General features: G+C 40.9%; 1 protein-coding gene across 1 annotated transcript in view; it reads left to right on the top strand.

The window, feature by feature from the left end:
- LOC139417652 (pro-neuregulin-3, membrane-bound isoform-like) overlaps nucleotides 1–21,020 on the top strand; it is a 366,421-nt gene that overhangs the window by 311,243 nt on the left and 34,158 nt on the right. Inside the window, exon 4 of the mRNA XM_071166848.1 lies at nucleotides 16,465–16,491. Within this exon, the coding sequence (XP_071022949.1) occupies nucleotides 16,465–16,491 (27 nt within the window). The remainder of the gene's footprint in view (nucleotides 1–16,464; nucleotides 16,492–21,020) is intronic.

The following is a 21,020-nucleotide window of genomic DNA, read 5'->3' as shown; positions in this document are numbered from 1 at the left end:
GAAAAGGTGGGTTCCACCATGTTTAGGATCTGAAGTTTGCCACTCAGACGTCTTGTGTCTCCACTTACGCTGCCAATTAGCTAGCTTTTTGGTGGTACTTCTGGGTGAGATGCGTATGTTTGCGAGTCAGAGGTCCCTGGTTTGTGCATCGGTATGAGCCGAATCAGGAGGAAGCGGTACTCGCTAAGCAAGCAGCGTGATGTCGTTTACACTTAGACATTTTGAGTTAGGGATGGCATTTCCTTTAATGTTTTGAGCAGGTGGATAGGGAGGCTGATGAGTGGGGGTATAAATGTACATTGTGTGCTAACCATTTGAAAAGATTAAGTTAATCTTTGACTTACAGAAGTGGTGGCAGAAAAACATTTTCGCAATCCAGCTGTGCCCACAGAACAAGGGCAGAACGATTATGGAGATTTTCCAGTCTTACTCACAGGGAGGGAGGGAGGGAGGGAGGGAGGGCGGGAGGGAGGGAGGGAGGGAGGGAGAGGATCTTGTGGTAACTTCCACAAAGCTGTGAACGACTTCTACACCTTCCAAAGGAACTTATAATTCGACATACCAATTAGGATCTGGCTAAAAATACTTGAATCAGTTATAGAACCCATTATCCTTTATGTTTGTGAGGTGTGGGGTCCACTCACCAACCAATAATTCACAAAATGGGACAAACACCAAATTGAGACTCTGTATGCAGAATTCTGCAAAGGTATCCCCTGTGTACAAAGTAAAACATCAAATAATGCATGCAGAGCAGAATTAGGCCGATACCCGATAATTATCAAAATCCATAAAATAACCCCAACCACCTTAAATTCCACAACCACCTAAAAGGAAGCAATCTCACCTACAAAGAGATGGTCCTGGGGCTCTGTTCACAAACATGAACAGAGCCTCAGGACAACACCACAATTAGACCCAACAAAAACTAAAAGATAATTACTTGATACATTTGAAAGATTTAACAAAAAAAACAACTGAGTAAACTAGAATGCCATTTGGCCCTAAACAGAGAGTACACAGTGGCAGAATACCTGACCACTGTGATTGACCCAAAATTAAGCTTTGACTATATATAGACTCAATGAGCATTGCTATTGAGAGAGGCCGGCATAGGCAGACCTGGCTCTCAAGAGAAGACAGGCTATGTGCACACTGCCCACAAAATGAGATAGGAACTGAGCTGCACTTCCTAACCTCCTGCCAAATGTATGACCATATTAGAGACTCATATTTCCCTCAGATTACACAGACCCCACAAAGAATTTGAAAACAAATCCAATTTTGGGCGAAATACCACGGTGTGCCATCACAGCAGCAAGATTAGTGACCTGTTGCCACATGAAAAAGGCAACCAGTGAAGAATAAACACAATTGTAAATACAATCCATACTCAATTCAAAGGGTTTTATTGGCATGGGAAAGATGTCTACATTGCCATAGCAAATAACATAGATGATAAACAAAGTGAAATAAACAGTGTTGTAACGATGTGCAAATAGTTCAAATAAAAAAGGGGTTTATTTAAGGTGTTCATTTATTTTCCCTTCACTTTGCTTATTATCTATTTGATTTGCTTGGGCAATGTAGACATGTTTCCCATTCCAATAAAACCCTTTGAATTGAATTGAACATTGAGAGAGAGAGAGAGAGAGAGAGAGAGAGAGAGCGAGAGAGAGAGAGAGAGAGGGGAATTAAAGGAGAGGAGAATGCTGGGCATTCTGTTAGGGGATGTTAAACCTTGTACGCATCACTAGTCAGAGTTGGTCTCCCGGATAAAGTAAGAGCAGGGGTTAAAGAAGCGATAAACATTACATCACCCCTCTATGTTCAAATCAGAGACCAACTCTGGCAGCTACACTCTTGTCCTTGTCTGCGAGGCATCCAGATAACCCCAGTTCACTGCCCATCCTGATAGATCTGAGCCGACAGGAAGGAGCAACCCTATTAGCCCTAAATTGATAAACACAAATGTGTTAGGCAGTATTAACAACTGATAACTGATGGGCAGTAGTTGTTATTTTGGGCAGTGGGTGATCCATGCTGTGAGTCAGGGTGGCAGAGATCTGTTCTGGCTGAGAGAGGCCTCCAGCCGGGAGGAAGATAACAAGCTTTTACAGCCCTGATTTAAAGAGCTTTATGAGGTTCTAACAAGCAAGATAGGTCCATGTTTGGCCTAAAACATTCATGAGGATGAAATCGGTTTTACTGGATATGACATTACTGTATTTAATTTTATTTCAGTATTCATGTTTTTATTTGGAGAAACGGAGCAAGGTTGTAAAAGGCCCTCTAAAAAGCCATTTGTCATAAAGATCAGGTTGTACGTTGAGCTCAGGACACAAGTATTTGGAGTTGGATTGGAGCCAAGAGGAGTGTGCCAGGGCTTTCTGGAGACATCCATCACGTTTTTCCATTACTGCACTCAGGGGCATACTGGGACAAGAATTCAGCCCATGCATTTTATCCCCCCCCCCAGTAGGCTACCAGCCATACACACACACCATATCCCCGCACTTAGACACAGGCAGTAGTGCTGACACACATCATTGGCATTACAGTACAGCGTTTCGCAACCATTTCTGTACCAGTGACTGGCGAGACATTGTCCTCCTCCTCTTTTTTAAATCAGCTTATGTTTAAAACAAATTCAATATGTAAAAACACCACTGGAGATACAACTCACCACTGGGCCGCCCGCCCGCCTGTCTGTCTGAGCCTTGTACGTTATAAAAGCCAAGCTAACGACTTGTGTTAGATTAGTGCCTGTCATATGTGTTCCCTGACTGAATCATAGTGCTTCATAGAGCTTTATTAATTCATAGTGCTTTATTAAGAAGTGTAATAAATAGACTCAAGAAATACATTTTTTAATCTAACATGTCCAAGCAGGAATACATGATTCAAGATATTTTGATGTGCAAGCTATTCTATTGATTGTCATGAATTTTGGCTTGACAGTTAGACTATAGCTGCTATATTTTACTGTCAAATTATTTTTTGGCTTCAATAATTATATACATAGGCCTATATTTTTATGTGCACTAATATCATAGGCTAATTAATTTGGGGTTCAATACCTGAGAAAAAGGAAACTCAAAACACATTAACTTGATCGCAAATTCTAAACATAATACCCACTGCTAGTAGTCATGTATTCATCCAACAGTAAATGTAATGTCCTAAAAAAAAGTTTGCAGTTGAAGGCTTCTACCCACGAGAAGGCCTATGCCCTAGCAATGTCTGGTGCACATATCGCAAAGACTTATCAAATATCTTGTTTGTAAAATAGTTGCTATTGAGTTGAATATTGAGAGTTGAGATATAAACATTATACCTACAGAAAGCGGAGACCCTCCTCTCTTCGTCAAGGGGACAAAGCTTCCTAAACTGCTTTTCCCGCAATTGCATTTTCAAATGTTATATGAACCAAATGCAGCAAGCCCCAGGGAATCATGCACAGGAGCAGGGCAGACACTTTCAGTACAGGAATCATGAGGGTTTTTATCTGCCCCAAAAAAGATGAAGTTTTGAGTGAGATGACATTGTAGAATGTGTTCTTTGTACGTTTATAGGCACTGGTGCCAATTTTAATGATCCATGATCTTGGCTGTCTAATGACTGAGTTGGAGCAGGTCTTTTTGCTGATGCCACGTTTGACTTTGAATATGAGTTTGTGTGACCTCAGCTCATCAGAAAATATGGGTGCAAGCCATGTAAACATTTATTTTTTATATAAAAATATATATTTTGTGTGTGTGTCAATTTCAACAAGCCCACCCAACTTAAAATATGGTCCAGCCCATCTGGCATTTGCCAGAATTGCCAGATGGCCAATCTGCCCCTGACTACACCTTTGCAGATAGGTCACAGGGATCAGCACACTACTGTGTGTGTGTGTGTGCGCGCGCGCCTTTGCGTGCGTGTGTTGCTTTATTGCTGCAAGGGCTGTGTGATTTACTCTGAATCCACTGGCAGACCCCTCAAATTTACCACCCTTTATTTGACATTTGTTGGTACAGATACAAAGGTGTAGAGCATAGGCTTAATAAGAGCAGTCAGTACATCTTACTTACTCCAGAGGAAGACAGGACCTCCTTCCTTACCTGCTTCACTATTACTGTCTTCAAGTACAACCAAGGTCAGGTGTATTGTATTATTACTGGTAAATATTACTTCCCACCTTACAGTACATATAGTTGTGGTTATAAAGGTGGTATGGTAGTGATGCAGTGAATATATTGTTCTCTGAATTGCAGAAAAAGCAGCTTGGTAAAGTAGGAGGCTAATTAATTCAGACTTTTGATTACACCAACTAAAAATGTGATTGTATGGGTATTCATGGAAACAAGTCAAGATGGTGGGAAAGAAATGCCTCTAGCTGAGTATTGAGAATGCACATTCATTGCCATTAACTTACCACTTCAAACACAGTAACACAGAGCGACAATCTAGCTGTGCCAGTGGGATTGACACTTTGTGTGTGTAAGTGGTAGCAGAGGCTTAGTGCATGGTTGTAGCTGGGGGCAGATCCCCATCGCAGACACCAGTCTCAGTGGGCTCTATACACTCCTGCTCCTCTCCTCAGCCAGTCACAAAGCAGCACAGACTTCAAAATGCCCGCCTCTCTGTAGCCTTATCTGCTGCAGCTAAAAGACTGCAAAAGTGATGGAGACTACATGGGATTGGGATTCTGTAGCAAAGGAGCTCATTAACTCAAAAGTGCTGGAGACTACATGGGATTGGGATTCTGTAGCAAAGGAGCTCATTAACTCAAAAGTGATGGAGACTACATGGGATTGGGATTCTGTAGCAAAGGAGCTCATTAACTCAAAAGTGATGGAGACTACATGGGATTGGGATTCTGTAGCAAAGGAGCTCATTAACTCAAAAGTGATGGAGACTACATGGGATTGAGATTCTGTAGCAAAGGAGCTCATTAACTCAAAAGTGATGGAGACTACATGGGATTGGGATTCTATAGCAAAGGAGCTCATTAACTCAAAAGTGATGGAGACTACATGGGATTGGGATTCTGTAGCAAAGGAGCTCATCAACTCAAAAGTGCTGGAGACTACATGGGATTGGGATTCTGTAGCAAAGGAGCTCATTAACTCAAAAGTGATGGAGACTACATGGGATTGGGATTCTGTAGCAAAGGAGCTCATTAACTCAAAAGTGATGGATACTACATGGGATTGGGATTCTGTAGCAAAGGAGCTCATTAACTCAAAAGTGATGGAGACTACATGGGATTGGGATTCTGTAGCAAAGGAGCTCATTAACTCAAAAGTGATGGAGACTACATGGGATTGAGATTCTGTAGCAAAGGAGCTCATTAACTCAAAAGTGATGGAGACTACATGGGATTGGGATTCTATAGCAAAGGAGCTCATTAACTCAAAAGTGATGGAGACTACATGGGATTGGGATTCTGTAGCAAAGGAGCTCATTAACTCAAAAGTGATGGAGACTACATGGGATTGGGATTCTGTAGCAAAGGAGCTCAAAAGTGATGGAGACTCATGGGATTGGGATTCTGTAGTGAGCTCATTAACTCAAAAGTGATGGATACTACATGGGATTGGGATTCTGTAGCAAATGAGCTCATTAACTCAAAAGTGATGGAGACTACATGGGATTGGGATTCTGTAGCAAAGGAGCTCATTAACTCAAAAGTGATGGAGACTACATGGGATTGGGATTCTGTAGCAAAGGAGCTCATTAACTCAAAAGTGATGGAGACTACATGGGATTGGGATTCTGTAGCAAAGGAGCTCATTAACTCAAAAGTGATGGAGACTACATGGGATTGGGATTCTGTAGCAAAGGAGCTCATTAACTCAAAAGTGATGGAGACTACATGGGATTGGGATTCTGTAGCAAAGGAGCTCATTAACTCAAAAGTGATGGAGACTACATGGGATTGGGATTCTGCAGCAAAGGAGCTCATTAACTCAAAAGTGATGGAGACTACATGGGATTGGGATTCTGTAGCAAAGGAGCTCATTAACTCAAAAGTGATGGAGACTACATGGGATTGGGATTCTGTAGCAAAGGAGCTCATTAACTCAAAAGTGATGGATACTACATGGGATTGGGATTCTGTAGCAAAGGAGCTCATTAACTCAAAAGTGATGGAGACTACATGGGATTGGGATTCTGTAGCAAAGGAGCTCATTAACTCAAAAGTGATGGAGACTACATGGGATTGAGATTCTGTAGCAAAGGAGCTCATTAACTCAAAAGTGATGGAGACTACATGGGATTGGGATTCTATAGCAAAGGAGCTCATTAACTCAAAAGTGATGGAGACTACATGGGATTGGGATTCTGTAGCAAAGGAGCTCATCAACTCAAAAGTGCTGGAGACTACATGGGATTGGGATTCTGTAGCAAAGGAGCTCATTAACTCAAAAGTGATGGAGACTACATGGGATTGGGATTCTGTAGCAAAGGAGCTCATAAACTCAAAAGTGATGGAGACTACATGGGATTGGGATTCTGTAGCAAATGAGCTCATTAACTCAAAAGTGATGGAGACTACATGGGATTGGGATTCTGTAGCAAAGGAGCTCATTAACTCAAAAGTGATGGAGACTACATGGGATTGGGATTCTGTAGCAAAGGAGCTCATTAACTCAAAAGTGATGGAGACTACATGGGATTGGGATTCTGTAGCAAAGGAGCTCATTAACTCAAAAGTGATGGAGACTACATGGGATTGGGATTCTGTAGCAAAGGAGCTCATTATCTCAAAAGGGCTGTGTCAGCTCCACTGTTTATTCCCATATTGCAAATGGATGAGAATCAAATACTATTTTTTCTATTTGGTCTCAGGAGAGTGGGGGTTTGGTGGGTTAGGGTAGTACACTCTGAGAGACAGTGCTACTATACCTCTAGTCGTACCTGGACTCATGATTAGACATAGCATAGTAAAGAGAAGCAGGTTTACTATGTTACATCTAGTCTATGAGACCAGGCTGTCTAGCCTCATGGAGAACCAGGTGTGACAACAATGTGATTTTGGAGGTAAGGCTACGTGAGGCCTCCTTACCTCCTATGCTACTGGGCCCCTCTTTCCAAATGCTATATTTGTACAGTGCTTGCTCAGGACCTCAGCAGTAAAGAAACTAGCTGATTAATGGAATGTGGGCGATTAAAGACAGTCAGGGTTGTGTGTGTGTGCCTGTATTTGCACACAAAGCACACAATAAGTATTGTAATTTATTAATTTAACCTTAATTAATTAATATAACTAATTATTAAATGATGAACACATAAAGACAGACATTTAGTTTCATCACTTCTGCTATGGTCATTTATACCGTGATTATTACCATCAATACTACCAATAACCACATTAGCACTCATTTGGCAAAAGAAAAAGACGATTGAATACGTCCATCCTAGAGTTGTAAAAGTATCTCATTCAGACAAAATAGTCTTCATATTCCCTCTACCTATAGTCTATCATAGGAAATAGGGCAGTTGTGCCACATGTGGCCAGCACGAAATCTATTGTCAGTGAACAATCCATACAATTTTAATCAATAAAATGTATTTTATAAAGCCCTTTTTACATCAGCAGTTGTCACAAAGTGCTATACAGATACCCAGCCTAAAAGCCCAAAGAGCAAGCGGCTATAAAAAATGTCCTAGAAAGGCAGGAACCTAGGACAAAACCTAGAGAGGAACCAAGCTCTGAAGGGAGGCCAGTCCTCTTCTAGCTGTTCCGGTTGGAGATTATAAGAGTGCAGTAGGGTCAAATAATAACCACAGTGGTTATTGAGGATGCAGCTGTTCAACATCTCAGGAGTAGATGTCAGTTGGCTTTTCATAGCGAAGCATTCAGAGGTCCACAACTTACTAATAACAATCTATGTCAAATTCATCGCTTCATATCTAAGTAGTAGCCTTGTCTGAGTCAAAACTCTCCTGTTTCTGTAGCATGAGGCAGCTTGTGTATAAGTACACAATTAAGTACAATTAATGCTCTACCAGATACTGTAATTTTGAATAAGAATGCAGAACGTATAAAACTAAACAGTGCATCATGTTGGAGAGTAAAGAGTGATCAGTGCCTCTGCTGGGCCATCTGTCAGAGGGATAGACCCACTCCTTTCTCTCCTGTCCCCATCACCAAACTGCTGTACCCCAACACACGCCTCCCCAAACTCACCCTGTGTGGACATGCATGCCTATGTCTTAGTATGTGTGGTCCCAATCATGTCTGGCTACCATGATTCCCTTCAGAGTTGATGTCATCTCAAACAACAGCGTATTGAAGCACAGCACATGGTGTAGAAAACTGATGTAGCTACATTGTGTGCATATTTTGCTTGAGTGGTGGTTAAGTGTGACAGTTAGTCATTACTAGCTTATTTCCAGCTACAGTGCGCTGAGTCAGTATCGCAGCATGACACTTCTGATTGGAAGGTGTGAGCCTTTCACAGAGACACAACCACACAGGAGAGTGGAGTCAACCATTCTGTCCTTCTGTCTTCAACCAGAGGTGACACCACAGGTTCCAGAGTGGTGGGGCAAACTATTTTATTTGATCCTGGGGCCCGTAGTTTTTCCTGATCTGGTTACCTAACCAGATATGGGCTATGTTGGGACCAGAATTATTCTAATCAGGTCACATGTTTTTAAACAAACTCCTGGCCTCGGGGAGGATGAAAACCCTGTCCAATTGCAGCAACCTTGTACTTGTTCATATTCATTATTTGTTAAAGAAGGACTGAGGGGGTCACCTATACACAGACAGAGAGAAAGCAACATGATTGGACAATAGCACTCAAAGAGCTGAGCTTGTGTAAACATTCATTCAAACAGCACTTTCGTGCGTTTTGCCAGCAGCTCTTCGTTGTGCATCAAGCATTGTGCTGTTTATGACTTCAAGCCTATCAACTCCTGAGATGAGGCTCGTGTAACCGAAGTGAAATGGCTAGCTAGTTAGCGCGCGCTAATTGTCGTTGTGTTGCTGGTTCGAGCCCAGGGAGGAGCGAGGAGAGGGACGGAAGCTATACTGTTACACTGGCAATACTAAAGTGCCTATAAGAACATCCAATAGTCAAAGGTTAATGAAATACAAATGGTATAGAGGGAAATAGTCCTATAATTCCTATAATAACTACAACCTAAAACTTTTTACCTGGGAATATTGAAGACTCATTAAAAGGAACCACCAGCTTTCATATGTTCTCATGTTCTGAGCAAGGAACTGAAATGTTAGCTTTCTTACATAGCACATATTGCACTTTTACTTTCTTCTCCAACACTTTGTTTTTGCATTATTTAAACCAAATTGAACATGTTTCATTATTTACTTGAGGCTAAATTGATTTTATTGATGTATTATAAAGTTAAAATAAGTGTTCATTCAGTATTGTTGTAATTGTCATTATTACAAATAAATATATATATATATATATATATATATATTATTTTTTTTTTAATCGACTGATTAATCGGTATCGGCTTTTTTGGTCCTCCAATAATCGGTATCGGCGTTGAAAAATCATAATCGGTCGACCTCTTGTTCTTAGTAGTCAACAGTTGATCAGACTGAAAAATCATCTAGTTTCCATTAAATGTGTAGCCTGGCGAAAGTAAACTCAGCACAGGACACAAACTAATGTGGGGTTGTTTATTCTGTCGAAAATTACATTTAAAATAGGATAATGTAGAAGGGATATCACCACAAGATGAAGTCACCATAAAGTAAAGTGCAGTCTAAATCACAATCAAATGAAAGAAATATGTTAGTAAAGTGCATAAAAATAATCTGAGTACAATAAGTGAAAAGTGATATGCATAAACGGTAGTGGCTCTGCTTCCAATAGAAAAACGCAATAAAATACAGAGACCACAATGTTCACAGTTAGAATGGACTTTATAATATTTAAAATATCTGGGTACAAGGTGTCCATAAATAAAATGACATTCTGCATGAAAAACAAAAATAAATTTAGTCATAAAACAATATGAATAGTTACAAAAACACTGTCCAGGTGATACTCTAACCCCACATTGAACAGTAGGTCCTCATCTCACGCATATTGCACTGGGGGAAATGTCATATGAACAGATAAGTTACAATTCAAAAATGTTACAAAATACAACACCCCGAAGCATTACAAGAAATAGAATGTAATTCTGATAATTACTCAGGCTTCAAATAATGTTATCATCAACTCCACAACGTGGTTCTGAGAGCACTTGTATTCAGCTAGCAAGAAGCTAACATCCTCATGTCAACCTGAAAGTATCAACAGGCTAACATGACCATCTGGCATAAATATTACAAAATAAACTCTTATACACTGCAGATGATGCAAAATATGATATATTCTGGTACAAGAGTAAGATAAAAAGTATTATTTACCCATCTAAAGTAATGTTGGACCCACGATGGATTTCAAAAGCTCTCCAGTGTAATTGCTTGCTCTCACACTTACACACTGCGCATGCACAATCCCATAACCGCTTGCACACCTTATTTATGGATCTCTTAAAGCGACAGTGCCATCTAGTGGATATAAATGAATAACGCTACGCGCTTTTAACATGTGGCGACAAATACATGTCAATTTGATAATGTTTAGGTGTAGCGTGCTACATCATCTATGTAAAGAGATTTTGCTTGTGTCTGTCGGGAGAGATGTGTTATAATTTTTGAAAAATTGATAAACTACCAGAGGAAGGTGGAGAGCTTTGTGCCCAATGGTCCATTCATTTCTATGGAGGACTGCTCCTACTGGGGAGTGCCAATATGGCCCACCGGTGGGTGGCTTCAAAGCCTCTCACTGGACAATGCATACTGTAGCATTAGCAATTTAGGGTTTATATACATCCTTGGATGTCCCCAGCCCGCATAACCTGCAATTTCTGTGAACGTGATTGGTCAAGACATGCACAGAGAATGCCGTTTTTGTAGAGTTTTTGGATAAATGCTGAAAATAAGGTCTGTGGTAAACACAGGCTTATGAGATCTTTTTAGTTTTATTTTATGACATAATCTTCATCACCTAACGTCACTTTTTGTGAATTTTTAAGTAATAAAAAAGCACATAAACCACAAAAAGGCTTTACAATTCATAAAGGTTACGATAACTGACTGCTATTATCTCATAGAACAAAACGTATAAGATATCCTAAACCTGTGTTAACTTATTTTCAGCGTTTATTCCAAAACCCTATTCTTTCCCCATTCATTTTTTCCTTTGGGTGACTTAACGAACCAGAGGTAACCCATTCACAGATTTGAGGACTACAAATCGGAGAAAAAAATCACACACAAAAAAACACACTTTTCCCCTCTTTTTATGATTTTTGCGTCAATATTTTCATTAAGGGGATACTTTGGGATTTTGGTAATTAAGCACTTTATCTACTTCCTTACAGTCAGATGAACTCATGGATACCATTTTTATTTATCTGCATCCAGTATGAAGGAAGTTAGAGGTCGTTTTGCTAACAAGTGTTAGCGCAATGACTGGAAGTCTAAGATATCAACTAAATGTTAACAGTTACCATAAACTTCCAGTTATTGAGCTAACACTAGCTGGCAATTGCACTTATGCGAATTAGCAACTTCCTTCAAACTGCACACAGAGACTTAAAAACGTACCACACGCCCCCGCATCAAGGCGGTGGGGGCGAAAATTCTCTGGGGACCCCTAACCCCCCCCCCCCCCCCTTTCAGATAGCATATGAACATGTCATAAGCCATGGCAGAAATGTTTAGAATTATAGGAAGTTAGCAGTAAAACTGCTACCTTTTCTCTGAGCCTCGTGGCAAGATGTGGAGAACAGCACAGAATTTGCTTTACATTTTCTAAATTCTCTCAGCCTCATTGCAAAATGTGCAGAATAACATGACATCAGCTATAAAACTGCAATGTTTCTCTCTGCCCAATGACAATATAGATTTGTAAGAAATTAGTGTTAAAACAGAAACATTTTCACTCAGCCTCATGGCAAAATGTGAATAGAATGAGATTAGCTACTATATGAAACTGAGATTTTTCTTTCTCTGCCCAATGACAATATGTGTAGAATTGCAGGAAATAAGCGTTAAAACAGAAACATTTTCTCTCAGCCTCATGGCAAAATGTGTAATAGCATGAGATTAGCTATGAAACTGCAGATTCTTCTCCTGACTCACTCACATCCTTTAACACAGGACCATTTAACCATTAACCTGAGGGGAAATGCGGCTGTTACACTGGGAAAATAAGATGATTAGGGCTGCCATTTTGTTAGTTTTCAAATGGATGAGGGTTTCGGAAGAGAGTGTGTTTGTGGAGGGTGGTTGTGGCTCTCATGGTCATAGACTTCATCTTAAAACTCACCAGCAACTAACTCTAGACTCACAGTACTTTGAATTGCCTACACACCTGGGCCAAAATGTGACTGAAGTTTCAAAGGATTTGGACACACTGTACAGTACATACTGTAGAGCGCAAAGCCTGGTTCAGGGTTTGCCTTATTTATGAATTGGGGAACGGGCATCAGACAGTCTCTCGCAGGACAAGATGTCTCAGGTGGACCTGGTTCCCATAGCTACACCTCCAGACACAACAGGGAAAGAGAGGGAGACAGAGAGGGCTGAATCCAAGGACATGCTAGCCTCCAGGCGTCACAACACTGAAGGACAGCTAGCCTTAACGGCCGGCAAAATGGCTGAGTGTCCATGGAGACAGAAACAGTGACAGAGTGAGAGAATGGATATGTGTGTGTAAAAGAGAAAGAGTCAAAGCCAGTGTGTATCTTTTATCTTTTCTATCCATCTTTAATCTCGGAAGATCATTTTTTACTATACTGTACCTCAGAGAGGCACACCATAAACCGATCACGTATCAATTCAAATCTCTTCAGCTCATAGGAGGTGGCTATCCGTCAAGACATTGATTTTTGCACAAAAATAAATGAGAACACTTAAATTGGAAATAAATAATGTCATATTCTGTTTTATTTCCAAAGCGATATACCAGTATTATTTGTATTCTCAAACTCTGAACATGATGCGATCCCTCAGCACATTGATACAGTAATTCATGGTGTCACACACAATAAGAGAGTCAGGGCTGGAGTTTTCCCTCGCTTATTGCACCATTATAAACTTAGAAAAACTGTTTAACTGACAGCCAGAAAATGTATTGACCTCTCAAAGGTAAAACACAACTTCCCAGGAACAGCACACTTTGAAAATGAAGTTTGAGGAATGAGGAATGAGACATTTTCTAAAACGCCACTTTACCCACGTGTGTTCTGTCTCTTGCCCAACCCATCGGTTTCTGGGACTAATAAGACGGTCTAGAATGAATTTCCATTCTAAAAATCGTTGGAAATGTCCTCAGATCTAGACTCATTGCGGAGAACGTCCGTGGGCGTGGCATAGCGTTTGACCGGAGGAAGGAGTTTGGGTAGCCAGACAAGGGCAATGCCTCACCTGATATCTCAACCAGAGTAGTTGTGACAGTAGCAGTTCACTTCTCTCACCAACAGCAACTGAGGGTCAGCTTCCGGAATGATCAAGTACAGTTGTTGAAATAACCATGGAGTCTCAGCTATCAGTACAGGGCACCACAGTAATTCACAGTTACCTACAGTATGTAGTCTAAGAGATTGTATTTTTGTTTGTTCCCCTATTCTTAACTACAGTTCCAAACTTTGAACACCTTTACACAGGTCTTGCAGGTAGACAGAGATTTTCTATCTCCTCAGGTACCCCAGATATTTCACAGTTTTGTGTTATCCCTGAACTAGCTCACCTGATTTACCTAATCTAAGGCTATGTTGAATACATTGTGCTAGCTCTGAAATTGTTCAAATGCATAGAATGGCTGGGAGTCACTGAGGAGAGTTTTGAAAACCCCTGCATTAGAAGACTGTATTGAAGTCAATAGTTACAGTGAATTGCCAATTCAAAGAAACTGGTAAGTTACTGCTGAAAAATGTAATTTTCTTTATATGTACAGTATGGCAGCATTCTTTTACCACTGGGGGACTCACAAAGGCGTGGCCTTGACAGGCTTGTCTGGATACCTGGGTGTGTGAGGAGGCAGTGACATGATCATGGGACAACATGTCAGCCAACCAGAAGTGTAGTCTCTGAGAAGGTCTTTTTTCCCCCTTTTTTTAACTACAGTTCAGGTGAAGAACTTAGAATGCCTTTACCAAAGCCTTGCAGTTAGAATGACTGACTTTGTATTGAAACCATTGACATTGAAGGACAATTATAGTCATCAGTTAGAGTGAACTGCATATTCAAAGAGACTGGTGACTTCTGGATGTTTTTCTTTCTCTCTATACTGGTATTTGCGTCAGCATTCTTTCACCACAAACTCACAAAGACTCACAAAGTCTCACATAAGGCTCCAGAATAGCCTTAACCAACTACCTTTGATACCTTGGTGGGTGTGGAGGCAATACCATGAATAACGAGGCAACGGCAGATGCACCGTGGGACAACATGTCAGCAAACCAACAACATGTCAGCCAACTGACACGAGGGGCTTTTTCCAGGGAGAGCAGCTTTAGGGAGTCTGCATTTTTTTGTGGTCTTTTCTGGGCTATTTTAGTCGTTTTTGCCTCTTTACGCATTTACCTGCAGACAGGTGGAGGGGCTATGTTGGCATGGTGAGTGTTCTTCAGGGAGGTGTGGGGTGGAAGGGAAGTAGGATGACCGGCAGGTCACAGGTACCCCACTGGCTGCACCTGCCTCTCCGTCTGGTCACAATCACACAGCTACATCAGGGAGCAGCCACCTATGTCAGAGGAGGCTGCTGAGGGGAGGACGGCTCATAATAATGTCTGGAATGGAGTGAATAGAATGGTATCAAACACATGGTTTCCATGAGTTCTATACCATTCCATTTATTCCGTTCCAGACATTATTATGAGTCGTACTTTCCTCAGCAGCCTCCCCTGACCTATGTACACACTGCCATATTGTTCTACCTAGGGCTCTGCGTCGGCCAGCCCACACTGGTACAGGGGAGATGGCATTCGCAAATGTCACCTCCAGCTGAATAACAAATTGAACTTTTGTTCTGCCAACGACTCTCCAGTGAAAAATATAGATTTTATTTTTCTTTGTGTTGCTATTCTATGTGTAGGATCACTCTTATATTATGGCCTTCCCGCACTGTTGCAGTGCACCAATGAGACACAGGAGTTCCATTTTTAGGTTTAGATTGGTACAATATGTTCTACAGATCTGAGTTCAGTTCCAACTGGGTGAACGGCACCAGGACGCCATCTGGTTGTGCTGTCAATATTAAATAGCTTGTCTCGTTATAATTAGTGATGCTCTTTTATGCTGTGATGTTGCCTTACTGCCACACCTCTGGATTTAGATAGATGTTGCTGTACACATTTGTTATTTTCAAAATTAATCTGAAGATGAAAGGCAATGACAAGACATCATGAATAACTATAATAAAAATATATATAAAGTACAGCATATCCAGGTAGGCCTGGAGTACAGCTTTCCTTTTCTCTCTATTCACAGGTACAATACATCAACAGTGTTTTCATAGAATACTCATTCTGTTGTGTTACTCTCCATATCACTGTGTATTGAAGGGAGATCTCTAGAAGGGAGGCTGAGGTCTCAGGATCGCTGACTGAGAAATGATGCAATGACATCGCTCTTTAAAATGATGAGATTAAGCTCAGATCTCCCAGACCCCTTGGTATTCCACTATGCAGCGTAATTAATCTTACCTCTGACAGTACGCTCAGGAGATAGATAACATCTCCACTGCGGCAAAGCCATTGGTGTTAGGAGTGTTTCAGCCACTTATTCATGTATACCAATATGTTTCTCTGGGGCTACCCCCCACTGTCCTAAGTGATGACGATTTTTCCACCATAGTTCAAACTATATGACACACAGACTAAAATGTACATTACAATTACAATAAAATGTACACATTTTCCTTATAAATGTAAATAGTACGTTTGTGCTGCATGGATTCTCAGGGAACCATTTACACAACACAACTGTATACATGGCAACAAAATTGTGGGTCAACTAAGCTCCACAGTCAAAACTGCAGAAACAATCTTCCACTTTTTGTAAACTGAGATGTAGGCAAAAGTCTTCTGCCGGGATGTCTCACTACCCACTGATATCTTTCATGGAGTGTAATATACACTAGAAATCGTGTAATTCATGGTGCGTTTTTCGAGCATGGGAAATAAGTCACGGAGTCTATGGGTGCAGTCTACTCTGTGTCAGCTTGGATTATGCCCAGAGCATGTGTCTACTGACGCTATGTGACGTGAATACAGGGAGCTATTGGATCTTCCTTACATAAAACAACAAGTCATAGACAATGCTACTTTATGCTGTGGCAGGATGCTAACGTGCAACTGTTTCTAATAGCTTTCTCTCTCTCCCTCCCTCCCCTGTTGTCCATGTCTTCTCTCCTCTCCTCACTGGAACAGCAGATCACTTGGGCATTGAGTTTATGGGTAAGAAAGCTTGTTCCTTTTTTACACTGCTATGAGTCATGTGTTCTGAAATCAAGTTGTGCACCCACTACGTTCGTAATGTTTTTGAACCGTACCTATATGACTTGCATACCTTTCACATTTGTTTGTATTTCACCTTTTTAATTATATATCATATTTCTATTTTATACATAACTATACATTTTGTTTGTTTCGATGAGAACTTTTCACCATCCCATAATGTATGTAATGCAATTTAGAGGAGAGCAATTTTCTCAAAGTCCTTCACACAGAGGGCTATGGCAACTCCCCTTCACCTCTCCCTCTCCTTCTCCCTCTCCCTCTCCCTCTCCCTCTCCCTCTCCCTTTCCCTATCCCTCTCCCTCTCTCGCTCTGAAGTTCCCCCTTAGAATACTAATGTTCCAGTCTCCTTGGAAACAGCAGAGAACAGAGAGGCAGGAGACAGTGAGGGAGATTTAATACTGTTGGCACGGTAACTAACAGCATCCTTGCACACTGGCACTGCCTGTACGTGTGTCTGTGGGGTCTTGACGGGAGAGCACATCCCCATTCTGCCAGCCTTTCTCCATTTGGCATTGGTGTAAATCATGGGCAAAAGAGCTGTAGTTAATGACATTGTACTGTGAGACATTGTTAATGACTCTCCTTCATATAAACACAGCTGGTGTACTCAGAAGACCATAGATACCTGGGAAATAGAGGTATCTGCCCAACGAAGTATGGATGAACCATAACATCTATATCAGTGCAGTATTCAGACCGCTTTCCTTTTCCACATTTTGTTACATTCCAGTCTTATTCCAATAAAACATTTTTTTTTGTTTTAAATATCCTCATCAATCTACACACAATAACCAATAATGACAAAGAAAAACAGGCTTTTAGAAATGTTTGCAAATATCTTAATTACATAAGTATTAAGACCATTTGCTATGTGACTTGAAATTGAGCTCAGGTATATCCTGTTTCCATTGATCGTCCTTGAGATGTTTATAGAACTTCATTGGAGTCCACCTGTGGTAAATTCAATTGATTGGATATAATTTGAAAAGGCACACATCTGTCTATATAAGGTCCCACAGTTGACAGTGCATGTCAGAGTAAAAGCCAAGATATGAGTTTGAAGTTGTGTTCTCAGCCCTCTCCTGTACTCCCTGTTCACCCATGACTGCGTGGCCATGCACGCCTCCAACTCAATCATCAAGTTTGCAGACGACACTACAGTGGTAGGCTTGATTACCAACAATGACGAGACGGCCTACAGGGAGGAGGTGAGGGCCCTCGGAATGTGGTGTCAGGAAAATAACCTCACAATAAACGGCAAAAAAACAAAGGAGATGATCGTGGACTTCAGGAAACAGCAGAGGGAGTTTTAAGTTTTAAGTTCCTCTGCATACACATCACGGACAAACTGAAATGGTCCACCCACACAAACAGCATGGTGAAGAAGGCGCAACAGCGCCTACTCAACCTCAGGGTGCTGAAGAAATTTGGCTTGTCACCAAAACACTCAATAACTTTTACAGATGCACAATCGAGAGCATCCTGTATCACCGCCTGGTACGGCAACTGCTCGCCCACAAACATAAGGCTCTCCAGAGGATAGTGAGGTCTGCACAATGCATCACCGGGGGCAAATTACCTGCCCTCCAGGACACCTACACCACCCGATGTCACAGGAAGGCCAAATAGATCATCAAGGAGAACAACCACCTGAGCCACTGCCTGTTCACTCCGCCATCATCCAGAAGGCGAGGTCAGTACAGGTGCATCAAAGCTGGGACCGAGAGACTGAAAAACAGCTTCTATCTCAAGGCCATCAGACTGTTAAACAGCCATCACTAACATTGAGTGGTTGCTGCCAACATACTGACTCAAATCTCTAGTCACTTAATAATAAAAAATTGTATGTAAAAAATGTATCACTAGTCACTTTAAACTGCCACTTTATATAAGGTTTACATACCCTACATTACTCATCTCATATGTATATACTGTACTCTACACTATCTACTGCATCTTGCCTATGCCGTTCTGCCATCGCTCATCCATATATGTATATGTACATATTCTTATTAATTCCTTTACACTTGTGTATATAAGGTAGTTGTTGTGAAATTGTACGATTACTTGTTAGATATTACTGCATGGTCGGAACTAGAAGCACAAGCATTTCGCTACACTAGCATTAACATCTGCTAACCATGTGTACGTGACTAATGAAATTTGTTTTGAAGGAATGGTCCGTAGGGCTCAGAGACAGGATTGTGTCGAGGCACAGATCTGGGGAAGGGTACCAAAAACTTTCTGCACAGAGCTCCACAGAGGAACTCTGGAGCTCTGTCAGAGTGACCATCGGGTTCTTGAGCACCTCCCTGACAAGAGCCCTTCTCTCCCGATTGCTCAGTTTGGCCGGGCGGCCAGCTCTAGGAAGAGTCTTAGTGGTTCCAAACTTCTTCCATTTAAGAATGATGGAGGCCACTGTGTTGCTGTAGAAGGCCAGCATCCCGGAATCGCCTCTTCACGGTTGATGTTGAGACTGGTGTTTTGCTGGTACTATATAATGAAGATGCCAGTTGAGGACTTGTGAGGCGTCTGTTTCTCGAACTAGACACTCTAATGTACTTGTCCTCTTTCTCAGTTGTGCCCCTGGGGCATCCCACTCCTCTTTCTATTCTGGTTAGTGCCAGTTTGTGCTGTTCTGTGAAGGGAGTAGCACACAACGTTGTACGAGATCTTCAGTTTCTTGGCAATTTCTTGCATGGAATAGCTTTCATTTCTCAGAACAAGAAGAGACTGATGAGTTTCAGAAGAAAATTATTTTGAGCCTGTCATTTTGAGCCTGTAATCGAACCCACAAATGCTGATACTCCAGATACTCAACAAGTCTAAAAAAAAAGGCCAGTTTTATTGCCTCTTTAATTAAAACAACACTTTTCAGCTGTGCTAACATAATTGCAAAAGGTTTTTCTATGAACAATTCGCCTTTTAAAATTATAAACTTGGATTAGCTAACACAACGTGCCATTGGAACACAGGAGTGATGGTTGCTGATAATGGGCCTCGGTACAGCTATGTATATATTCCATAAAAACATCTACCATTTCCAGCTGTAAAAGTCATTTACAACATTGTCTACACTGTATTTTTGATCAATTTGATGTTATTTTGATGGACAACTTTTTAAAATTTTCTTTCAAAAACATGGACATTTCTAAGTGTCCCCAAACTTTTGAACAGTAGTGTATATAGTTAGAGATATTTATCTTTTCAAAATATATATAAATGGGTTTTGGAAATGATGCAGACAATTACAATGATGAAAGCAACAATCTACCAGCAATATTAAAGCTGATCACACCCCCCCCCCTAAATAAAAGGGGGGAAATGAGACAGCAGCAACATTTCATTTTACCCATGTCCTTCTTATTAAGAGGGGAGCATGTATCTGGCAGCTATTTACAATGCGTTTGGAAAGTATTCAGACTTTTTGACTTTTTCCACATTTAGTTACTTTATAGGCTGTCGTGTCTTTGGCTATGCCGGATTAAGTGATATGACATGCTATTCTATAATATAATTTCTCTGTAATTAATATTACCTGACTAAGCTAATCAGGTAAATAATTAACTAGAACGTCAGGGCACCTCGAAATAATGTTTATAGAGCTGTTATCTTCCGAATAAACTCTTAAAGACCGAGTAATCTTTTACATCAATAGCAGTCAATATTTAATCGTCACCTTGTTTTTGGTCTCATCTGAAAGTTGTAAATTCTTGGTTATCTTCACGAACCCTGGCTAACAAGTTGAATCAGCAATACAAACTTTGGTTTAATTATTTATTTACTAAATACCTAAATAATCACACAGCATTACATAAACACAGAATGGATCATACATTGATTACTAATTATATCCTACAAGAAAACGTCCCTGGGGGATGGAACCTGTATGACGGCTGATTACACAAAGAAAGGGGGTTGGGCTTTAATGAAAGAGCGGGAGGACTGAAGAACAAAGGGAGAAGCGATGCTATCGTAAATACAGAATCTTATGCATTTTAAATAACCGCCCATTTGGAAAAGGAAAATGCAATAAATATTTACTCTGAGCTGTGCTTCAATAGGTTGGTTGTAGATGGAAGGCCGTGTTGCCCAACAGAGATCTTCCTTGTCCTTGTCTCTGGTGGTAAACTGGATACGTTGTAGTATCGTTGTTGTGTGATAGACTGGATACATCGTCCATCCTTTCCTAGCCCACGTTTACAGCGGCCGCTGCTAACTCAATGGCTAGGAGGTATCCCTTCTGAGTGAATAAGAGTTCAAAGTTCATACCAAGTTGACATACTTTTAGCTCATGCTATATTCTGGCTGGTATAGTCAAAATCCATCCTTTCGGCGTGTTGATCGTCATCTTCACGTTGAAATGTTATGCAAATTTTGTTAGGTTATTATCTGAGCCCTTTCAATGTGGGGACCGTTGTCCTTTCGTCCTCGGAACACACAGTTACATTTTCGTCAAGGGCTTT

The sequence above is a fragment of the Oncorhynchus clarkii genome, chromosome 1 (assembly GCF_045791955.1).
Source record: "Oncorhynchus clarkii lewisi isolate Uvic-CL-2024 chromosome 1, UVic_Ocla_1.0, whole genome shotgun sequence".
In the NCBI taxonomy this organism is placed as follows: Eukaryota; Metazoa; Chordata; class Actinopteri; order Salmoniformes; family Salmonidae; genus Oncorhynchus; species Oncorhynchus clarkii.
The sequence above is the reverse complement of the archived record's forward strand: the minus strand, read 5'-3'. Positions and strand labels throughout refer to the sequence as shown.